General features: G+C 43.0%; 2 protein-coding genes and 1 non-coding gene across 4 annotated transcripts; 1 reads left to right on the top strand and 2 right to left on the bottom strand.

Annotated features, from left to right (window-relative positions):
* Positions 1 to 3,742: 3,742 nt before the first annotated feature.
* LOC123053768 (splicing factor U2AF-associated protein 2) lies at positions 3,743 to 10,156 on the top strand. The gene is made up of 13 exons (XM_044477313.1): positions 3,743 to 4,027; positions 4,647 to 4,775; positions 4,870 to 5,093; positions 6,331 to 6,573; positions 6,652 to 6,744; positions 6,886 to 6,924; positions 7,585 to 7,674; positions 7,777 to 7,879; positions 7,950 to 8,030; positions 8,416 to 8,492; positions 8,633 to 8,713; positions 9,436 to 9,527; positions 9,777 to 10,156. The coding sequence occupies exons 1-13, from the start codon at positions 3,943 to 3,945 to the stop codon at positions 9,901 to 9,903; spliced, it is 1,464 nt and encodes a 487-aa protein (XP_044333248.1). The 5' UTR covers positions 3,743 to 3,942; the 3' UTR covers positions 9,904 to 10,156.
* A 189-nt stretch (positions 10,157 to 10,345) lies between these two features.
* Positions 10,346 to 10,419, bottom strand: TRNAV-CAC (transfer RNA valine (anticodon CAC)). Its single transcript has one exon. It is a non-coding gene; the product is annotated as a tRNA-Val (tRNA).
* An 875-nt stretch (positions 10,420 to 11,294) lies between these two features.
* On the bottom strand, positions 11,295 to 13,691 carry LOC123053769 (corepressor interacting with RBPJ 1). 2 transcript variants are annotated; one of them, XM_044477315.1, is made up of 5 exons: positions 13,429 to 13,691; positions 13,132 to 13,233; positions 12,122 to 12,266; positions 11,958 to 12,004; positions 11,295 to 11,780 (listed from the first exon to the last, which is right to left on the bottom strand). In XM_044477315.1, the coding sequence occupies exons 1-5, from the start codon at positions 13,516 to 13,518 to the stop codon at positions 11,739 to 11,741; spliced, it is 426 nt and encodes a 141-aa protein (XP_044333250.1). In that variant the 5' UTR covers positions 13,519 to 13,691; the 3' UTR covers positions 11,295 to 11,738. The 2 variants fall into 2 exon arrangements, with proteins under 2 accessions (XP_044333250.1, XP_044333249.1); XM_044477314.1 differs by having other exon boundaries at positions 11,295 to 11,785; positions 13,429 to 13,688.
* Between the last annotated feature and the right edge of the window lie 8,488 nt (positions 13,692 to 22,179).

Consider the following 22,179-nt stretch of genomic DNA (forward strand, 5'->3'; position numbering starts at 1 on the left):
TTCTCCTCTCAGCGCCGCCGCCATCACACGCCGGCTCCGCCCCACTGCCCCGCGGCAACACTCGGGGCCGCCAGCGGCCACGCCCGCGAGCCCTGTCGGGCTGCGCCCGCCCCGTAGCACGCGCCCGTTAGCCCGATTGGCCACATGGGCCTATGACAGTGGGCCTACCCCTAAGAACGAAAATAAAAAAGGGGGTTTAAAAAAAGATAATAATAAATAAAAATATTAATTAATTAATTAATTAACTTAATTAATCTAGTTAATTAAACCTAATTAACCTGCTAATAAATCTAACTACTGTCAATTAGATAACAGCCTATGACATGCGGGACCCACCCATTTAGTTGACTGGTCAACGGTCAACTTTGACCGCTTGCATCACGCTGATGTCATGATGACGTCATAAATGCCTTTTGATTTAATTAATTCTGCTAATCCTAATAATGATTTAAATCTTTTAAAATTCATATAAAATAAACCGTAGCTCGGATGAAAATACTTTGTACATGAAAGTTGCTCAGAACGACGAGACGAATCCAGATATGCAGCCCGTTCGTCCGCCACGCGTCCCTAGCATAGTGAACCTGCAACTTTTCCCCTCTGATTCATCTGTCCGAAAACGCGAAACACCGGGGATATTTTCCCGGATGTTTCCCCATTCGCCGGTATCACTTACTACCACGTTAGGGCTTACCTAGCACCCCGTATTGCCTCGTTATGTTTTGTGATGCTTTGTTTGCTCCGTATTTACTGTTTCTTCCCCCCTCTTCTTCTCCGGTAGACCCGGAGACCGGCGCTGATGCCACTGAGTACGACTACGTCACCGATGACCCTTCTTCCTGTACAACAGAGCTTCCAGGCAAGCCCCCCCCTTGATCACCAGATATCGCCTATTCTTCTCTATACTGCTTGCCTTAGAGTAGTGTAGCATGTTACTGCTTTCGGTTAATCCTATACTGATGCATAGCCTGTCATTGTTGCTACAGTTGTTACCCTTACCTGCTATCCTACTGCTTAGTATAGGATGCTAGTGTTCCATCAGTGGCCCTACACTCTTGTCCGTCTGCCATGCTATACTACTGGGCCGTGATCACTTCGGGAGGTGATCACGGGTATATACTATATACTTTATATACATGACACATGTGGTGACTAAAGTCGGGTCGGCTCGTTGAGTACCCGCAAGTGATTCTGATGAGGGGGCTGAAAGGACAGGTGGCTCCATCCCGGTAGAGGTGGGCCTGGGTTCCTGACGGCCCCCGACTGTTACTTTGTGGCGGAGCGACGGGGCGGGTTGAGACCGCCTAGGTGAGAGGTGGGCCTGGCCCTGGACGGCGTCCGCGGTTACTTCGACATAACACGCTTAACGAGTTTTTGGTATTTGATCTGAGTCTGGCCATTTGGTCTATACGCACTAACCATCTACGCGGGAGTAGTTATGGGTATCCCGGCGTCGTGGTATCAGCCGAAGCCTTCGTGACGTCAGCGACTGAGTGGCGCGCGCCGGATTGGACCGGAACGCCACTAGGCTAGGTCTGCTTCCGGCCGCGTACGCAACGTGCAGGTGTGCAATGGGCGATGGGCCCAGACCCCTGCGCGCATAGGATTTAGACCGGCGTGCTGACCTCTCTGTTGTGCTTAGGTGGGGCTGCGACGTGTTGATCTTCCGAGGCCGGGCATGACCCAGAAAAGTGTGTCCGGCCAAATGGGATCGAGCGTGTTGGGTTATGTGGTGCACCCCTGCAGGGAAGTTTATCTATTCGAATAGCCGTGTCCCTCGGTAAAAGGACGACCCGGAGTTGTACCTTGACCTTATGACAACTAGAACCGGATACTTAATAAAATACACCCTTCCAAGTGCCAGATACAACCCGGTGATCGCTCTCTAATAGGGCGACGAGGAGGGGATCGCCGGGTAGGATTATGCTATGCGATGCTACTTGGAGGACTTCAATCTACTCTCTTCTACATGCTGCAAGATGGAGGCTGCCAGAAGCGTAGTATTCGACAGGACTAGCTATCCCCCTCTTATTCTGGCATTCTGCAGTTCAGTCCACTGATATGGTCCTTTACACATATACCCATGCATATGTAGTGTAGCTCCTTGCTTGCGAGTACTTTGGATGAGTACTCACGGTTGCTTCTCTCCCTCTTTTCCCCCTTTCCTTTCTACCTGGTTGTCGCAACCAGATGCTGGAGTCCAGGAGCCAGACGCCACCGTCGACGACGACTCCTACGGCACTGGAGGTGCCTACTACTACGTGCAGCCCGCTGTCGACGACCAGGAGTAGTTAGGAGGATCCCAGGCAGGAGGCCTGCGCCTCGTTCGATCTGTATCCCAGTTTGTGCTAGCCTTCTTAAGGCAAACTTGTTTAACTTGTGTCTGTACTCAGATATTGTTGCTTCCGCTGACTCGTCTGTGATCGAGCACTTGTATTCGAGCCCTCGAGGCCCCTGGCTTGTATTATGATGCTTGTATGACTTATTTTATGTTTTAGAGTTGTGTTGTGATATCTTCCCGTGAGTCCATGATCTTGATCGTACACGTTTGCGTGTATGATTAGTTTACGGTCACTCAATTATATTAATGTTGATACATGACAAAGAAAAGAAGCAATACAACACATTAAGTCAATACTTGCATAATGGAACAAGATGTCTTCAGCAGATTAAACATTGCAAGTCCCACACATGAATCCAGTATAAAGAAAGTAGCTACCGCTATCACTATACAATGACAAATTACAAAACCTACAATTACATGCATACATAAATTCTATCCAACACACCAAATACTCCAGTTAAATACAATACCCCTCCCAATTACTATAGTAACCTTGTAAATTTGCAGTAAACAAACCACTAACAAATCTAGTCGTCAGATTCAGAACATGCAATACTACAAAAACCATCCACCGCAAAGACCACATAACACAGTAGCATCTAAGAAAAATACATTCTTACTTCATCGGCTAGGAAACCAGTACAATCCAACAATCTTAGCTCTAGGCCGAGCACAAGCAACCGAACCAAATTCACCTATAACTATAAGCCCCGTTCAACATCTAATAACCCTAAAAATCAAACAATCCCAACCCAAGCGGAGGAGAACCACCCGAACTAAGACCCCTCTGTATGAATCGCCTGAAAACAATGTGATAGGAAGGGTCGCATCACACAAACCAAAAAGGGATCTAAAGATGAACATGCACGACCAATTCAGGAGCAGCAGGAGGAGGGATGAGCAAATGAGCTAACAAACCGCTACACCCGACATGACTTTACGCTGGGAGAGGAAAGCCACCGGAATCACCATGCGAAAAAACGAGGTAGTCGCTTCTCTCTTCAGTTCTCTCTACCTCTTCATGTAGCTTTATTTCTTTCTCTTCGAAAGATGCAAAATGAAAAGAGGACAAGCAAGTGCCAGGAGTGAAAAAGGTCAAAATAAAATATTAAGAAAAAGACAACCAATAAAAGGTGGCTTGCAGAAAATCCGATAAGAAAAGCATGCTTCGAAATGTCAGGTTGGTTCATCCCGGGGCTGAAAGGTAATATGAATCGTGGCGCATCATTAGACGCAAATTTTGAATGAAAAAGGATTACATTTAAACCAGACAAAAAAGAGCAAACCCGTTAAATTTTCGCTCTTCCACGCAACTATTCTCTCGGGATAGCTTTAGAGGTGTACGAATTTCTCGAAAAAAAAACTTTACATATGTATGGTCTGGACCGACATTGATCGTGAAACCCTCTTGATCGGACGGCAGCGGCTTCCATCGGGGGCACCGGCTCGACCCAGGTCTAGACCACTCTGGAAACCCCAGCCCCAAAAATTTCCTCCCCCTCTCCGGCGGTCGCTTCACGAAAAAGGATTTCGTATCGCCGGCGGCGACGAGACCGGAATCTCCGGCCCCAGCCTCCGCTCCCCGCGCGCGGAGGTCCATGGACGGCGGCGGCGAGGTGGGCTGGTACGTGCTCGGCCCGAGCCAGGAACACGTCGGCCCCTACGCGCTCTCGGAGCTGCGAGGTACCTCCTCCCCCCTTCGACACCCAATCTTCTCGCTATATCTGCTAGTGGAAATGCGGACGCCGGTAGCTCGCAAGCTGGGATTGAATCCTCGCAAAATCAGAGAAACTTCGCGTGTGCCCTTTCTGCAATCCGGAAGGCTCCATATTCGCTAGTAGTTTGTATTTCCCGTGAGTATCGGCAAGTGTCGAGTCTGGATGTGAGGTGGTGCAAATCCCAGTACCAGTAAATTGGGCGTGTTACTCATAAGCTCGCAATTTCCTTTCTAACCAGTAAATTGATGCTTCAATCAACGGATATGGAAGTAATGGTAGTAGCCCAGATGGCAGTTTTGAATTCGTTCTGTGAGGTTATCCGTAGAGTGTATGTATCATTCTACAGTGTCATTCACTGCATTATCCACCACTGTTGCGTTTCCTAACTCCAAAGCTGGCTCATCGATGAGTTGTTAGCACTGGCAGGTTGCGGGATAGGGTTTATGTCACGTTGTGAGGTTGCTTGCTTGTTTTGTGGGCGCATATTGTTCAGAATGGCAGCTAGTAGCCCTTTTACATTCTGAAGATCTATGCGTCCTGTTTTCGATGTGATCTGGATTTGAGGAACTTGGCTCCCTGTACAGATCATTTTGCTAATGGGTACCTCAACGAGAGCACAATGCTCTGGGCGGAGGGGAGGAGTGAATGGACGCCACTATCTTCGATTCCAGAGCTGCATTCTGGGGTCACAAAGAAGGATCAACCTGAACAAGGTTAGGAGCTTAGGGCTTTCTACATTCCCTTTAAAGTAAGTTCAGTATGATTCTTTTCAAGTATCTCCTAATGCTCTTCGAAATGGTTATTCAGAAACTGAAGATGATTTCGAGAAATTCCAGAAGGAGGTTATAGAAGCTGAGTCAGAGGTGGAAGCGCTGAAAGCAAAGGCTGCGGATGGTAACTTAAGCAAAGAGCATGTCATTGATGATCCCGATGAGCGGCCAGCATCCCCACCAGATGGTGTGGAAGAATTTACTGATGATGACGGCACCATCTACAAATGGGATCGTACTCTGAGGGCAATGGTTCCTCAAGTAAGTGTTGCTTTTCTATTCCAACGCTAGGCTTTCCAGATAACCATTATCAGATGAAAATTCATGATTTCTGATCACTTAGCTGTAATCATATAGTGGAACAAGTACCGACTATCTCAGCTACATGATTTATTAGCGTATAGGGCTTGTTAGTTCGGGAAATTTATTGCATGACATGTGGCACCTTAGTCTTTTCATGTCAAAGTAAATTTTCTGATGGGCTTGTGCCATCTATTACTATTAGTCTTACCTGCTCCATGGTAAGATTTTAACCTGGACATGAGTATCAGTTCTATCTTTCTCTCCAAAACAGTCTTCCAGCTACCCTTTCAAAGAAGTAAACTATGTGTGGATATATACCCTTTGTATACGCAACTTTAGAGAAATGAAGCCTCTTTTAACTTTACAGTGTACATTCTCATTGATTTATTATTGATAAATCAACCTAGAGAGGATGATTCTATAGGGTTGCCCGATCTTTCATGATTGAACATAAGGAATAAATGAAGAACTCAGTATTGAGTCCGAATAAGCAAAAATGTTGATCAGAAACAATACCAAGTCATACTCTCACAGACCAACTCTGGAAATGGAATTGTAGTGTAAACCAGTGTGATCCTTCACAACTTGATGATCAACATCTATCCAATCGGAGTTTATTGTTCTCTCTCCTGTAACTCTCAATACACGATGACTCAGAGATGTCTTGTGGTGGCTCCCCAAATATAACTGACACTATCCAAACTTCACTAATATTTATACCAAGTTATGAATACAAAGTTATTGTATGTGCTTGATCTGGTTGCATCAGTTTTAAAATTTTCCGTAAAATTTACCCTTCCATAAACAACTTTGAAGAAACCCAACTTCCAAAGTTCATACACTCTTTATCTTGATTTTTCGTTCGTCGTCGCATTTCCTTTTTGTGTATCTATTTACAAAAATCAATTTCAATGTTAGGTGGAAGTTTTATTCCCAAAAAAAGCTACTACATTTTTATTTTAACTAATAGTAGTCTAAGTTGCGGTTCAGCTGAGAATCTAATTTAGCTCCCCTTAGTCATTGCTAGTGTTGTCAATGCCTTATTCTTTAGGCCTAGGTGATATTTCTTGATAAGAGTATTCTGTATTGCGCCAGCTGTTCGTCCATGGGAAAAAGACATTCTCTTATTCGTCTTGTTTAATGTTCCTTATTACCAGGGTTTATCAGCTAACCTGATTCCTTGTTACCTTCTCAGAATGATGTATCGGGTGAAATGGACAACAATGGAGAGAATGACATATCACGTAAAAAGGATGACTATGAACTTGAAGACATGACTTTTGCACTCGAGGAAGAAGTATTTCAACCACCAGATATTCCTGGCTCGTCCACATTGGATGAAAACCATGCTTTAACTGAAAAAGAAAACAAAGTGCCAGAGAAGGTAGATAAAAGACTAGAAAAGAAGCGGAAGTCTGAGAAGCCAACTGAAAAGAAGGTAGTTCTCAAGTTACTCTTGAGGGACTTGATAAGTTTTGCACAAGCTAATTCTTAAAAACTGTTTTTATTTGGGCAGGAACCTCAGAAACCTCCAGAAAGTTGGTTTGATCTCAAAGTCAACACACATGTCTATGTTACTGGTTTACCTGAAGATGTCACGGCTGAGGAGGTAAGTTTTTTCTATCTCCAAAAGCTGAGGCTACTCTTTGTTTTCCTCGTAGGAAGACCGTTCTCAAAATGAACTATAACATGTTCATAGCTATACAAAAAGTTACTAGTTCTGATATCTGATAGTGGATTTCGTTTGCAGATTGTAGAGGTATTTTCCAAGTGTGGAATTATAAAGGAGGTATGCTTTTTTTTTTCATTTCTGGCAGAGACAGCTTAAACTTAATCAGACTGATTTCTCATCTTGAACCTTGATGGTCTTCCCATTCCTAAACTTGGTTTTATCAGTAGTCAGTACACTCACAGATCCATGTTTGCCGCTTGTGCATGTAACTACTGTGTTTCAAAATTCATAATTTGATTTGTTCAGAATCTTGCTATCTTCACGTTTTCATGTCAAAGATGTTCAGTTTGTGTTCAGCATGACTGTCAAATCTAGTGAATTCCAGCTATCTGGACTTGTAGTAGGTATTGATGATAGTAGATATCGTCATATTGAAAATTTTAGCCATATATTATCTTTGTATGGATTAAACTGTACATGATTATGATATTTATTTACTACTCCCTCTGTAACTTAATATAAGACGGGTTTTTTATACTGTCATGGACTCTAAAAACGTCTTATAAAAAGTTACAGAGGGAGTACTACTCTGTCCCAAAAATATAAGGTTTTTGCAGTTTAAATTGAACTGCAAAAACGCTTTATATTTTAGGACAGAGGTAGTATATCCTATATTTGGATAGCTTTGTTCTTATCTTATTCGTAATCAATATTCTGTTCCTGAGCTTCAGAGTACTGAACTACTGATGCACTTATAATGTGTTTGTGATGATATAGGATCCAGAGACAAGGAAACCCCGAGTGAAGATCTATACTGACAAGGAAACAGGCAGGAAAAAGGGTGATGCACTTGTGACCTATCTCAAGGTATTGCCTTACTGAACTTGTCAGATTGACTGAGCTTACTAGTTACTACGGAATTATGCATGTTTATTTTATTTACTGTGTACTTCTCTTTCAATGATCCAGGAGCCTTCTGTACCTTTAGCAATTCAATTATTGGATGGAACATCATTCCGTCCTGGTGGTAAGACCCTAATGACTGTTAGCGTGGCCAAATTTCAGCAGAAAGGTAAGTTCACAATTTATTAAAGCGACATGAACTGCAAAATATATACTACTAATGGTTTCATCTGCTTCAGGTGACGTTTTTTTGGCAAAGAAGGCAGACAAGCAGAAGAAAAAGAAAGGCAAGAAGGTTGAAGATAAGATGCTGGGATGGGGTAATTTCTATCTTTAAATTATGTCAATTGTTTTTATTATAGTTGATTTGAATACGTGTACCCAGCGATAAGTTCCTGTTGCTTCAATGTTGACATAACCGAACTGTAGGTCGTCTTCAAGCTTTGCATGTTTCATGCTAATTAGGGATGTGTCGTGTTGAGAATAATATGATGTGCTTCTAAATCTTTTCCTACTAGCAGATCGCCCTAAAAGAATTAAGCTGCAAAAACTATTGTTCTACGCAGGGTGTTCATTTATCATTACGCCGTTGGTTGATGAGCAGTTACTTTTTCATTATTATCTTCTTGCAAGCAAACTAGCTTTATCTTGAGATCAAAATCCCATTTACTTATTTTTATTCTTGTGACAATGTTCTGTTATTAGGTGGACATGATGATAAGAAGGTGATGATTCCTACTCAGGTGATTTTGGCGAATATGTTCAGTCCTGCTGAATTGAGAGTAAGTAATTATGGAACTATGCTTGCTTGACGTGCCCTTTTCATATGGAACAAATGAGTCGTTTCAGATTGCTCCTGTTGGTATAGGAACTTTTTTGCTCATGTCGGTTTGATTAAGAATGAAGTTCCTGATCATTGCAGAATGATGAAACCCTTCTTCCTGAACTTGAGGTAGATGTTAGAGAGGAATGCGTGAAGTTTGGTCCGATCGACAATGTCAAGGTAATTTTTAATTGCACTCATATGTCTTGTCATCATAGGAAAATCATAACAAATAGATTAGTTTGATTAGAGAAAAGGGAATGTTAAAAAGTTGTTTACTTCTTTAGCTGTGCTTCTTCCTAATCATGTAGAAGCTTGATATGATCAAGAACCATTTGGAGTACGAAAGTTCCTGGCTGTTGCCACCTTTTGAGTTTAACCTGTGTAACCAGTCTCTGAAAGACATACTGGAGAACTGCATCCACATTCTACACCAAACTGACTGATCCTTGTTTATTGCGATGCCAAAAGCTGGCCATATGGGTACTGGTCCTGTGAGAACGTGTTAGTCTGGAAAAGGCAAACAGACTAATGGGTGAGAGTATGCAAGCTGAGTAGCCAAGGTCTTTAATCCACATAATTATGGGCTGGTGTGTTTCACTTTAGCAGGACTATATGGTAGCAAGTATATTTATAAACCATTTCAGCACCATGCTCTATAAGTCTGCTGCTACGAGTTTCATTTACTTGTTCCTATCTTCACCTGTCCAGAAATTAGATCTGATCTTACATCTGCCCATGTGGGGCTCTCTGAACTAGTGTTAAGCTTTGTTGTAATTAATGATGAAATGTATAGAAAATCCCCAGAATGAGCCGTAACTGAGCAAACTGGCCCTAACCACCAGTAAGTTTTGGTGGTTTCTTTTCTCTCTACCACTTTTGTTTACATGTTGCTGTGGCAGGTTTGCGAAAATCATCCACAAGGGGTCGTATTGGTAAAGTTCAAAGACCGGAAAGATGGTCTCAAATGCATAGAGAAGATGAATGGAAGATGGTAGGTTTTAACATAAAATCATTGCGCCGTTCTTTTCCTCTTGGTTTTTGATATCGTAAAGCATTAAAACAGTTATGTTTGGTGTGCATCCTGAGTTTGTCAAATCCATCTGCAAGATTCGTTTCCAGTGTTAGGAAATTTTTTATCTTGTGAACACTTTGGAGAAAGGAAGGAGCTGATGTCGAGATTGTGCATGCTTTGGTTTCCTACCTAGGAAAAGGGTTTTTAACTACATTCCTTGCCGTGCAGGTTTGGTGGGAAGCAAATACACGCGAGTGAGGATGACGGGTCGATCAAACACGCTCTGATCCGTGACTACGATGCTGAGGTTTCAAGGCTGGAGCGCTTTGGAGAAGAGTTGGAAGAATCCACATAGGAAGTTTTTCGATCATCCGGCTGTTTAGGGCTGTTCTGTAGCTGATAGCGTGAAATTACAAGAACAACAAAACAGAAAAGAGCAGTCGGGTCATCTGTTCGTCCGATTATTTTTAGTGTGACTGCTTCTGGGTTAGCTTTGAGCAGCGGAGTTGTTACATCAGCTAAACTTTGTCCTAACGTACTCCCCACATTACAGAGATTGAGCATTTTTGCCATGCTAACATTAACATGTACAACATGCTATTCTTGCATCGTCCCGTTGTGTGCATGGTACTGGTACATGCTGCCGTTGTTTGAAAATCATCACTGCCAAAATCTTCTCCCCAGAAAAGACCAAGATGACGTAGAACGTTAAGGAGCTATGCCAGAAATATGCAAGGGAGATGCCCATGGACGCGATTGCAAAAAGAGAAAAAAGCAGCAACGGGCCAAAAATAAATTGTCTGAGCCCAGGTTCGAACTGGGGACCTTTAGTGTGTGAGACTAACGTGATAACCAACTACACCACCCAGACGTTGTTGTAACCAAACGAACTAATAACCTATTTATAAGAAAACTTTTCTGTTGGTAAACAAAGTAGCACGGCAACCTGACCTTCTACAGAGTGAACACCACCGGGAAAAGTAAAATTTGCAGTACTGAGTACTCCCTCCGTTGTACTAAAGCTGTGAATTAATATAGATTTTTTTTGAGAAACGACAATTAATATAGATCGAAGGGAGTAAGTAGAAGGCGTTACAAATCCTTCACCTGGTCTTTTAAGGCTTCATCCGGTTTGGAGGATTTTAATAGGAAAACATAGAAACAAGAATTTTAGAGGAAAATTTGTACAGGAATTTCGTAAGAATACTACTCATTTTTTGTGTTTTTGAAGGAATCTACACCTTCACTCAAAGCTTATTTTTGCGTAGGAACAATACAAAGACAATTCCTTAGAATGGCAAGTGCCATCTTATCAAATTTCTATACTACTCCTAATTCTTAGGTTTGGGTTCCCCCTTAACCGAATGAGGCCTAAAGATTGAACACCCGGGAAAGGTAAAATTTGCAGTACTCCCTCAGGTTGTACTAAAGCTGCCAATTGGTAGCAAGGTACTCTGTTTAGATCACTATTTTAGAAGTCAAGCTACTCTCTGTTTGACCAAGCTTATCCACAAATACCAAATCAATATCATCAGCTTCATTATGATATATACATATTCATATTTTACTTATTTGGTATTGTACATGTTAATATATTTTTCAGTGAATTTAATCAAACATAGAGACGGAGGGGACTGTATTTTTCATAGCTCACAGCAAATACACCAACAGAGAAGCCGATTCTCATAATAGATCTAAAGATCAGCCAAAGAAAGATAATAATTTAAATATCAAGTTCTGAAAGAATTAAAGCAGTTCAAATCGAATATGAATACTGTCACTATCCATCAAGTACAACAATGTAACAATGATTTGACATTTCTTACAAGTTGCAGGATACCATATAATGGTTCAACACCTAAACCTCCAGTTACCAAACATTCTGTTGAGAAACAACACAGAAACTGGTTCCCACAACCTTCTGAGAGTCATCTCAATAGAATACAATCAACACCCACCAATTGACGATTCAAAATGATATGACCTCAGGAGCAAGCAAATTGGTATTGGGCGTATCGATATAGCATCTAGTTCTTTGCATTCCCAAAGAATTTCGAGAGGCGAACAGGGCCTTCCTCCTCGCTGTCACTTCCGGCATGCTTGGATCGGGACCTGTGCTTCTTATCTTTCTTACTTCGCTTTGATCTTGATCGGGATCGGGATTTTCTTGAACCCCTGTCCTCATCATCACTACTTGATGATTCTGATGAGCTGGAACTTTCTGACGAACTTCTGTGCTGTAAGAATGCAGAAGTGAGCAAGTAGGACCATTTTTGTTTCCCAAATTCATCCCAACAGGAGAAGGTAAAAAAATGTTTATATCTAGAGTCATTTATATAGCGGATATTTTTGGTGTTTTCCATTCATCATAATGTGGCCAATTATTACATTTGTATTTGAGAGCAATACCTTCCTCCTCTTTTTAATCCGTTTCTTTGCGTCCTTTTCCTTCTTTTCTGTATCCATAATTCTTTGTCAGAAAACTCAACACATGGAATAGATTTAAGAAAGAGTTCACCTAATGGGACCTAAATGTAAGAAACATCGTTCAGCACGTCATTAAGTTGATTTACCTTTCTTGGAAGATGATGATTTTGACTTTACGACGTCTCTTCCACGACCAAGCTTTTGGGCCCTTTCAGCATCCAGTTGAGCTCTATACTCTCTCATCATTTTATCTTTGTCAGCCTCCACCTCACCTCTCTTTAGTTCCTCGTCCTATAGGGGACAAGAGCATCATTGATTACTATGAAGGTACTGATAACAGATAAGTATTATAGCTACACAGTGACCTTATAAGTACAAAAAGGCTGAGCCTCATCAGCAGTACACTAACTAGTAAGCCAATAACCATGTGGAGTCAATGCAGAAAACAATAAAGCGTTTGCCAAGTAAACCCACCCCAACTAATGCGGACATAGGTTGATCTATTTGGAATCAGCATATACATACTCCGTCTAAGTTGCTATTTATCAAAGAGAACAAGATAAGTAAAGGAATCAAAACCAAGCACTCCCTCCATCCCACAATGTAAGATCATTTTTCAAGCTACGATCTTATATTGTGGGACGGAGGGAGTAAAATATAAGATCGTTTTTCAAGCTAACTAGGTAAAGTATCGTGGATGGCTGAATAAGCGGTGTGCCACTGATAAATGGTTGTACTACCTTTTACAGTAGCACAAGTCTAAATGTCTGATGGCAAACCGATGCTAGAGAAACTCAAAGGTCAGCAAACCAGGGGAAGGACGACTGGACCCTGGGTGGCACAGGACCAAGCTTCCACTGCCAAAGTTCAGGCTGCTAATTTCCCTCCTATGCTACAACGTAGCTTAATTCGTTACTATATGCACTACAAAGTGAATCGCCATCCCACACCAGGCCAAAACAAACTTGGGCATCACATACAAGGCAGTATGCCTGAAATTCAGCATCCATCATACATTTAACATAAAATAGGAGCACAAATAGCACATCGCAGAGCTTAAGCAGCAGCATGGATAAAATCATGGCCAAAATTACAGAGTGCAGAAACTAAAATCCACCAACAAAGCCAGCAGAGAGCAAGCCGAGGCCGCGCATACCTTCTGCTTCTTCTTGAACTCCTCCCACGTGAGGGTGTGGGTCTTGTTGAGGCTGGCCAAGCGCGCCGCGTGCCACTCTGGAGAATGAAATGAACCGTCCGTCTGTGACGGCCCTCGTTAGTAAAAGTCCCCTCATCAAAAGGGGGAAAAAGCATCTACAAGCAGCAAGATTCGCCATGGACGTCCCGGCAGATCTCGATAGGGTTTGCACGGGGGGAGCAATCAGAGATGGGTTGCGAGCTTGGAACTAGGGGGGATTAAGGATCTGTGGTAAGGGGGGCGAGGAAGGGGACCGACCATGCCGTCTTCCTCCCCTTCGCCGGGGGCGCCGGAGGACGAGCCCAGCCGCGCCCGCTGCATCGCCTTGTACGCCTGGTTCTTCCCCATCGTCGATTGCTGGCCCGGGAACCAGATTGGAACCGCGCGGGGCGGAGGAGGAGGCCGAGTGGAGTGGAGATCCCTTTTTCCTCCCTCCTTTGGTACGACGCGTGCGGCCGCGAGTTATGACGGGTGATGGCGATAACGCCGATAAGGTAAAGGAGAAGATGGGGCAAGGGGAAGGCCTCCCCTCCTCTGGCTCTGGCCTGAGGGAGGAACTCTGCCTCCGCAGGCTGCTGCTGCGGCCGCGTGTCTACCGTCTGATCGGAACTGGATGGCCGGATTGCCAAAGTTTCAGGTGATATCGGTCTTCATATGCTACCGTTATACGGACATTTGGACCGTTGGATCACAGATCCGACGGCATCTTAAGAGTTGTTGTACCTGCACGCAATGTCGAGACTCTTAGATCACTTTTTTGTAAATGTTCAAGAGCTTCCGAAAGCCGTTTGATTTGAGATCCAACGGCTGCCAAGAGTCCATATCACGGTATCACCTAAACGCTGGTAGCACATCATATTTCCTTGGGCCGGATTGAGCAAGGGTGCATCTCTTCTTTGTTTATACTAGCATAAATGTATGTGTGTTGCAACAAAAGAAAATATTGCTTTGTATGAATTAAAGTTTGCTGGTCGAGGAATTGTGTCATGGAAGAACTGTCATTGATGACAACAGAAAAGATGGATCGTGGTGTGAGCTCAAGACATGGGTTATGATCCGAGTAAATTAATTTGAACGACATTAACTTTAGACTATCAGTTCTAGTCGTCAAGGAGGTGGAAAATTCATTTAGGAAGAAAAATACATCGAGATGTCATGAGATCGGAGCAAACCTACTACACACTCACCCAACCCGATATAGCTGAGTTTGTTGGATCACCTCCCCCTCCCCTCTTCCTCCCGCCGGACAACTTCAATGTGAAGTTGTTGTTGAGAAATGTAATAGAAAACAAAACAAAGAAATTGGCCTACAAATCAAGTTCCCAGGATCACTATGAAGATGCATACAAGGTTAGATCTGATCATTACCAACTTCAAGTTGCAGCGGGAGAAGAGTTCGCGAGGATCGTTCTTGAAATCCCTCGAACCGTCCCTCGAACACAAATTGAACGCACGATCCCTCTGTGTATTGCACATGTACGACACCAGTGATCAGGCATCGCTTTGCCATCCAGAGCTAAGCAATGTCAAAGTAGAAGACGAGGGAGGAGCAGCCCTTCGGAAGGAGACCCACTATTGGGGGGGAGAGAGGAGAGTGAGAGAGAGAGAGAGAGAAGACACAATCAAAGGCGCCAGAAAAATTGTGTCTCCTTTGAGCATGCCCCCCCTTCATTTATAATAGCCCGGGGAGGAGGCTAGCTTGGAGCAGGGGTTGCCCCAAAGGGTGCACCCCCATCTATGGTTGGCAATCCCAAGGGGTACGCGCCCTCTCTCCCACAACCCTAGCCGCCAAGGGAACTTGGCCCCCAAGCCTAAAGGGGGCGCCTCCCACTATTGGGCCATAAGGCCCGTGTAGGGTTGCCCCACTTTGCCCCAATACCAGGTGCAGCCCATGGAACTAGTTGCAGTACCAACCAACGGAAGTACCGCCTAAGCGGTATTACCGTGGGTACCAGCGATACTACCGCTTGGCCTCTGCCCAAAAGGCCAAAGCACAACAGAGGAATGCAAATAAGACCAAAACTAACATAACTTATGCAAATGAACTCTGATTTCGACGAACTCAAGCTTGATAGAAAGCTAACGACAAGAGTTGTCAAATCACGACCGAAAGTTTTCAGAAGTGGCAAGAGAAATATGCCAATGATATAGAGGTGTGAAAGATCCATGAGTGAAGAACCGACAAAAACTCCAACATCGAAAACAAAATAGATGATGCATACGAAATCCGTTTTCGATGAATTTGAGCTTGTCATGAAGATGATCACAAGTTCCAAAGCTCACATAGAAAAAAGCCAAACAAGAACCAAGAAAGATGATGCCAAGGATGCATTGGTTTGAGTTCTCTACGAATCATACGATCAAGCTACTCACTTGAGCGCCCCCCCTTGACAATACATGGATCAATTCTATACCCCGATCTGCCAACTAACACCAGAGACCGGTAAAATAGAGGACCTATCAAAGACAAACCTTTGCCTCATGCATAATCCACTTGAGCTAGATGATGAAGATCATGTCGGCCTCAAGTTGGAACACATTTCTTGTTAGCGCACACTTGGTGAAGACTCGCAATTTGCTCCCCCACACTCCACTATGGGAGAGCCACTCTTAGGAACATCTTCACAAGACCATTATCACTAAATGGTCGGCATGCTTCAAGCATATGATCTCTTTGTGATGCTCCTCTGAACTTGCACACCACAACCTTGATGACCATCCTCTCTTGGGCTATATGAAATCTTACTTTTGACGCAAGACCATGGAAAGATACCTGACCCCGCATAGAACCACCACACAAATAGATCGTGGGTTAGTACACAAAGCGTAATGGACAATGCTTACCATATCGTGAGATCACTTGATCCCACTCGATACATCTTCTACACTTTGTGTGTTCACCAACTTGAATCCATTCTTTGTACTTAGTCTTGATCAACCTTGTATCTTATCTTATCTCTTCATGAAGATGATGTCTTGAAGGCAACATGAATGTTCACACAATCTTCTTCTTCTTCAAGACATGCTTGCAATAGACTCAACTCTCACATGACCAATCTTTGGATAACTCCATGAATAACACCTTGGTCAACAAATAATTGTGTTCTTTCAACCTTGAAACCAACATATGGTCTTGCTACTTGTGAGCTGCGTTGGAATTTTCCCCGAAGAGGAGGGGAGATGAAGTACAGTAGAGATGAGTATTTCCCTCAGAGAGAACCAAGGTTTATTGAACCAATAGGAGAATCACGCAAAGCCTCGTGAACAGCACCTGCACACACAAAAGCAAATACTTGCACCCAAAGCGGGCAAGAGGGTTGTCAATCCCCTTGAACTCGTTAATTGCAAGGATAAAATCTCGTAGTGGTAGATATATAAATCGCAAAACAAAAAAATGCAGCAAAGGAATTTTGGATTTTTATATATGATTAGAGTAGACCATGGGGGCATAGTTTTCACTAGAGGCTTCTCTCTCGAACACATAGCATACGATGGGTGAACAAATTACTATTGGGCAATTGATAGAAAAGCACATTTATGACGATATTCAAGGCAATGATCATGTATATATGCATCACGCCCGAGACAAGTAGACCGACTCCTACCTGCATCTACTACTATTACTCCACCAATCGACCGCTATCCAGCATGCATCTATGATATTAAGTTATAAAAACAGAGTAACACCTTAAGCAAGATAACATGATGTAGACAAAGTAAACTCAATCAATATGAATAAACCCCATCGTTTTACCCTTAATGGCAACAATACAAATATGTATGTTGTCCATTTCTGTCAATGGGATATAGCGAAGGAAATATGCCCTAGAGGCAATAATAAAGTTATTATTTATTTCCTTATTTCATGATAAATGTTTATTATTCATGCTAGAATTGTATTAACCGGAAACTTAGTACATGTGTGAATACATAGACAAAACAAAGTGTCCCTAGTATGCCTCTACTTGACTAGCTCGTTTATAAAAGATGGTTATGTTTCCTAACCATAGACATGTGTTGTCATTTGATGAATGGGATCACATCATTAGGAGAATGATGTGATGGACAAGACCCATTCGTTAGCTTAGCATTATGATCGTTACAGTTTCATTGCTACTACTTTCTTCATGACTTATACATGTTCCTCAGACTATGAGATTATGCAACTCCCGAATACCAGAGGAACACCTTGTGTGCTATCAAACGTCACAATGTAACTGGGTGATTATAAAGATGCTCTACAGGTGTCTCCGATGGTGTTTGTTGAGCTGGCATAGATCGAGATAAGGATTTGTCACTTCGTGTATCGGAGAGGTATCTCTGGGCCCTCTCGGTAATGCACATCACTATAAGCCTTGCAAGCAATGTGACTAATGAGTTAGTTGCGGGATGATGCATTACGGAACGAGTAAAGAGACTTGCCGGTAATGAGATTGAATTAGGTATTGAGATACCGACGATCGAATCTCGGGCAAGTAACATACCGATGACAAAGGGAACAACGTATGTTGTTATGCGGTTTGACCGATGAAAGAACATGCGGTGGCCCCATGTTTGGTTTTGGTAACTGATGACAATCTCTATGTACTAATGGTTGCCTTGAGTTATATTTGAAGATTTTGTCCATAGGCTTTTCTTGGAATACATGTGTTGGTTTCAAGGAGAGTTTGTGTCGACCAAGGTGCTATTAAAGGAATTACCTAAAGATTGGTCTTGTGAGAGGTTGATCAAGACTAAGTCAAAGAGTGAATCAAGTTGATCAACACACAAAGTGTAGAAGATGTACCAAGAGGGATCAAGCGATCCCATGGTATGGTAAGCATTGTCAATTACGCTTTGTGTACTAACCCATGGTCTTCGTGAGAGTTCTTTGTGGGGTTAGGTTGCGGTGTGCAAGTTTAAATGATGCATCACGAAGACATCAAGTGCTTGAAGCTTGCCGTCCATTGTGGTGACAATGGACTTGTGAAGATGTGCCGAAGAGTGGCTCACCCATAGTGGAGTATGGGAGAGTAATCTACTAGTCTTCACCGAGCCAACGCAATCAAGAAAGGTGGTCCAACTTGAGGAAGTCAAGATCGTCTACATCTAGCTCAAGTGGACTTTGTGCAATACAAAGGTTTTCCCTTGATAGGTTTTCTATTTTACCGGTCTCATGGTAGTTGTGGGAGACCGGGTTATAGGATCGATTGTCGTACTATCAAGGGGGGCTCTCGATAAGTAACTTGATCGTATCGTTCATAGAGAGCTCAAACCATTGCATCCTTGCATCATCTTTCTTGGTTCTTGTTTGGTGTTTCTCTTTGTGAGTTTTGGAGCTTATGGCCATCTTGATGACAAGCTCGAGTTCATCGAAAACGGAGTTCACTCATGCATCTTCTATGATGTTTTCGATGTTGGAGGTTATGCCGGTTCTTCTCTAATGGAGGGTTCACTCCTCTATATCCTAGGCATACCTCCCCTGCCTCTTCTTACTATAATCATATGAAGAAGTTATGGCAGTTCTGGTTTTCTCCCTGCGGTAGTACCGTGGTCGGCAGCGGTAGTACCGCTTGTAGCGTCAAGCGGTAGTACCGCTCTACTACCGCGAAACCCTTTGGATCTAGATCTTGGAGCTCTTTGTGTTCTCTTCTTCGTTCTTCCTCTCATTTTCCACCCTAGCATTAGTTGCTTCGGTGGGATTTGGGAGAGAAGGACTTGGGCACTCCGTGTGCCCTTGCCATTGCATTTGGTGCATCGGTTTGAGTTCTCCACGGTGGTACGTGGAAGTTACAAGTTGAGAAGCTTATTACTCTTGGGTGCTTGGTACCCTTGAGCTTGTTCCTCTTGGGTGCTTGGGCGCCCTAGACGGTTGGTGGCGTTCGGAGCTCAATCATTGTGGTGTAAAGCTCCGGGCAAGCGTCGGGGTCTCCAATTAGGTTGTGGAGATTGCTCCGAGAAATTTGACGGGTACTGGTGACTGCCCCCAAGGGTTGCCAAAGTGTACGGGTTCGGTGACCGCCCCAAGGGTTGCCATTTGTACGGGTTCGGTGACCGCCCTCAAGGGTCCCTTAGTGGAATCACGGCATCTTGCATTGTGCGAGGGCGTGAGGAGATTACAGTGGCCCTAGTGGCTTCTTGGGGAGCATTGTGCCTCCACACCGCTCCAAACGGAGATTAGCATCCGCAAGGGTGTGAACTTCGGGATACATCGTCGTCTCCGCGTGCCTCGGTTATCTCTTACCCGAGCCCTTTACTTATGCAATTTACTTTGTGATAGCCATATTGTTTCTTGTCATATATCTTGCTATCACCTAGTAGTTTATCATGCTTTGCATAAGTTGTTGGTGCACATAGGTGAGCCTAGTTGTTGTAGGTTTTGTGCTTGACAAATTAACCGCTAGGTTTATTCCGCATTTGTTCAAGCCTAAACCATATTTATTTAAAGCGCCTATTCACCCCCCTCTAGGCGACATCCTCGATCTTTCAATTGGTATCAGAGCCTCGTCTCTCTTTGTTAGGCTTAACCGCCTAGAGAGTAATGATGTCGACTAGGGGTTTAGTTTTCTCTGACACTATTAGTTTTGATGGCACAAATTTTGATGTTTGGGTAATTTGCATGCTTAATATCTTTAGGGTCATGGACCCAAATTTAGAGCGAATTGTAGATATGGGTTTTTCTCCTCCAAAGGATCCCCAAAGATTATCTTCAGAGGATGAGAAAAACTCTTATCTCAATGCTCAAGCTTCTAATGTGCTTTTCGATGCTTTGAGCAATGTAGTTATATTTCAACTCATGCCGTTCCGGGATGCTCATGAGTTGTGGACAAAGCCTCAAGATAAATATGGTGTGTCCAAGATTTGTAAGGATGATTGTTCTCCCTCCACCTCCGGTCGTGTTGCGTTCTCAACTTCTTCTACTTCACCTACATGTGGTTTGCCACAAGGTAATGACATGGTAAGTAGTGGTGTTCATTGCAATGATGATAGTGGGCTTATTGTTGATAATCCTTCATCACCTTCTTATTGCAATGCTTCATCTTTGGACTTTAGCACTTCGAGCACTCCAAATGTTTCACATGCTTGTGTTGATAGTCCTTGCATATCATGTAGAAATTGCTTTACTAAATCTCATGATGATATGCTTGCTATGTCTTGTTGCCATGATAAAAATGCATCTATTTCCTCGAATTGTTGTGCTAACAATGTAGAGGAAACCCAACACCCCATGGAACAATATGTGGCCTTGAAAGGTGCCTCAAGGGATCCTACATCTTCATCGATTGCATTTTGCCTTATGGCTAAGGCTTCAAAGGTACCTCCCACTTTGAATCCCAATATATCTTGTGTTGATATTGATGATGACAAGAATGATGATGATGATGTTGATAGTGATGAAGAGAATGATAATGTTGCCTCCTTAAAAATTAAGGGGAAATGATTTTTAAAGCTCTTCATAAGAATAAAATTGCTCGTTCCAACTTCATGGAAATCATGTCTATTACTATTGAGGGCAAGAAATATATTGATGAGTTGGAATCTCGTCTTGAGGAGCATGATGTCACCATTGAGAAAATGGAAGGTCATGAGCGTGATTACGCTAATGAGATTGCGGACCTCTCCCAAGCTCTTGAACTTGAACAAACCACCAAGGAATCTCTTGAGGAGGCTTTTGCTCTAGAATTATCTAGAGTGAAGGAATCTCATGATAGAGCTCTGGAGGAGGCCAACGTTTTTGAAACTAAAAATGCTAAGCTTGAAGTTTCTCATGCTAGACTCCTTGAGGATTTTGAGCACCTCAAAAATGGCTCAAGGGTCATCAAGGGTGAGCTCATCAAACTCACCAAGTCTCATGCTCGACTTAAAGCTTCATATTCAAAAGAGCTTGTAAAGTTACCTTGTCCTCTTGCTTTTATTGATGATGCTGTTGCTACTAACTCTATTACTTGTGAAGCATCCATTTTGAAGGATAATGTTGAGCTACGGGCTCAACTTGAGTTGCTATCTAGCAAACATGGGAAATTGGAAGAAAGTCATGAAAAGCTCTCAAACTCTCATGATGATCTTCTAGTATCCCGTAATGTGCTAAAGATAGCTCATGAGGCCATGCTTGCTAAGGTAACATCTAGTGAGCCTCATGTGGATACTAGCACTACTTCTAGTCAAAATGCTATATTGCCATGTGCTAGTCCTTGTAATTCATCTACTCACAATGTTGGTGCATCTTGTAATGAATTTCTTTCCTTGCCTTGTTGCTCTAACGATGAAGCTTATACTTCCTCTAGTACTTGTGTTGAGACTAACCATGTAGAGGAAATCAAAGAGCTCAAGGCCCAAGTCACTTCTTTGAAGAAAGACTTGGAAAAGTGTCATGAAGGGAAGGCCACACTCAACAATATCTTGAGTGTGCAAAAATCCCCCAATGACAAAGGTGGACTTGGATTCAACTCCAATAAGAAGAAGAAGTCCAAGAGCAACAAGAAGAAGGGCCAAAAACAAGTCAAGAATTCGGCCAAGATCATTTGCTTCAAGTGCAAAATTGAAGGGCGTCATGTTAGATCTTGCTCTTTGAAGAAGAAGGCCATTAGTGACAAGCAACAAGGGAAGCGACCACAAGTTCATTCTCATGCTCAACCTCAAGTTGAAGAAAGGCCTCTTCCCAAGAAAACTCAAGCTAATGCTTCTCAAGTTGAGAAATCAAGTGAGAAGAAAGTGTAGAGTAGACGTTGCTACCTATGTCGTGAGAAAGGTCACCTTGCTTCCTCATGCACTAGTGGTAACTTATCCAACCCAATTATTATTGATGATATATATTCTCTTGGGAAGGATAAGGTTGGCAATGTGTTTGCCAAATTTGTTGGTACTCAAAGTGGTGTCAAGAAAAGAACCATTTGGGTAGCCAAGCCTATTGTGACTAACCTCTTAGGACCCAACTTGGTTGGGGACCAACTAGCTCAAACTTTATCAATAGGTGTTTATGGAGGGCATTGGAGACTTGGCTACATCATGAAGAATTAAGGGATCTTCATC

This window comes from Triticum aestivum, chromosome 2D (genome assembly GCF_018294505.1).
Source record: "Triticum aestivum cultivar Chinese Spring chromosome 2D, IWGSC CS RefSeq v2.1, whole genome shotgun sequence".
NCBI classification, from domain to species: domain Eukaryota; kingdom Viridiplantae; phylum Streptophyta; class Magnoliopsida; order Poales; family Poaceae; genus Triticum; species Triticum aestivum.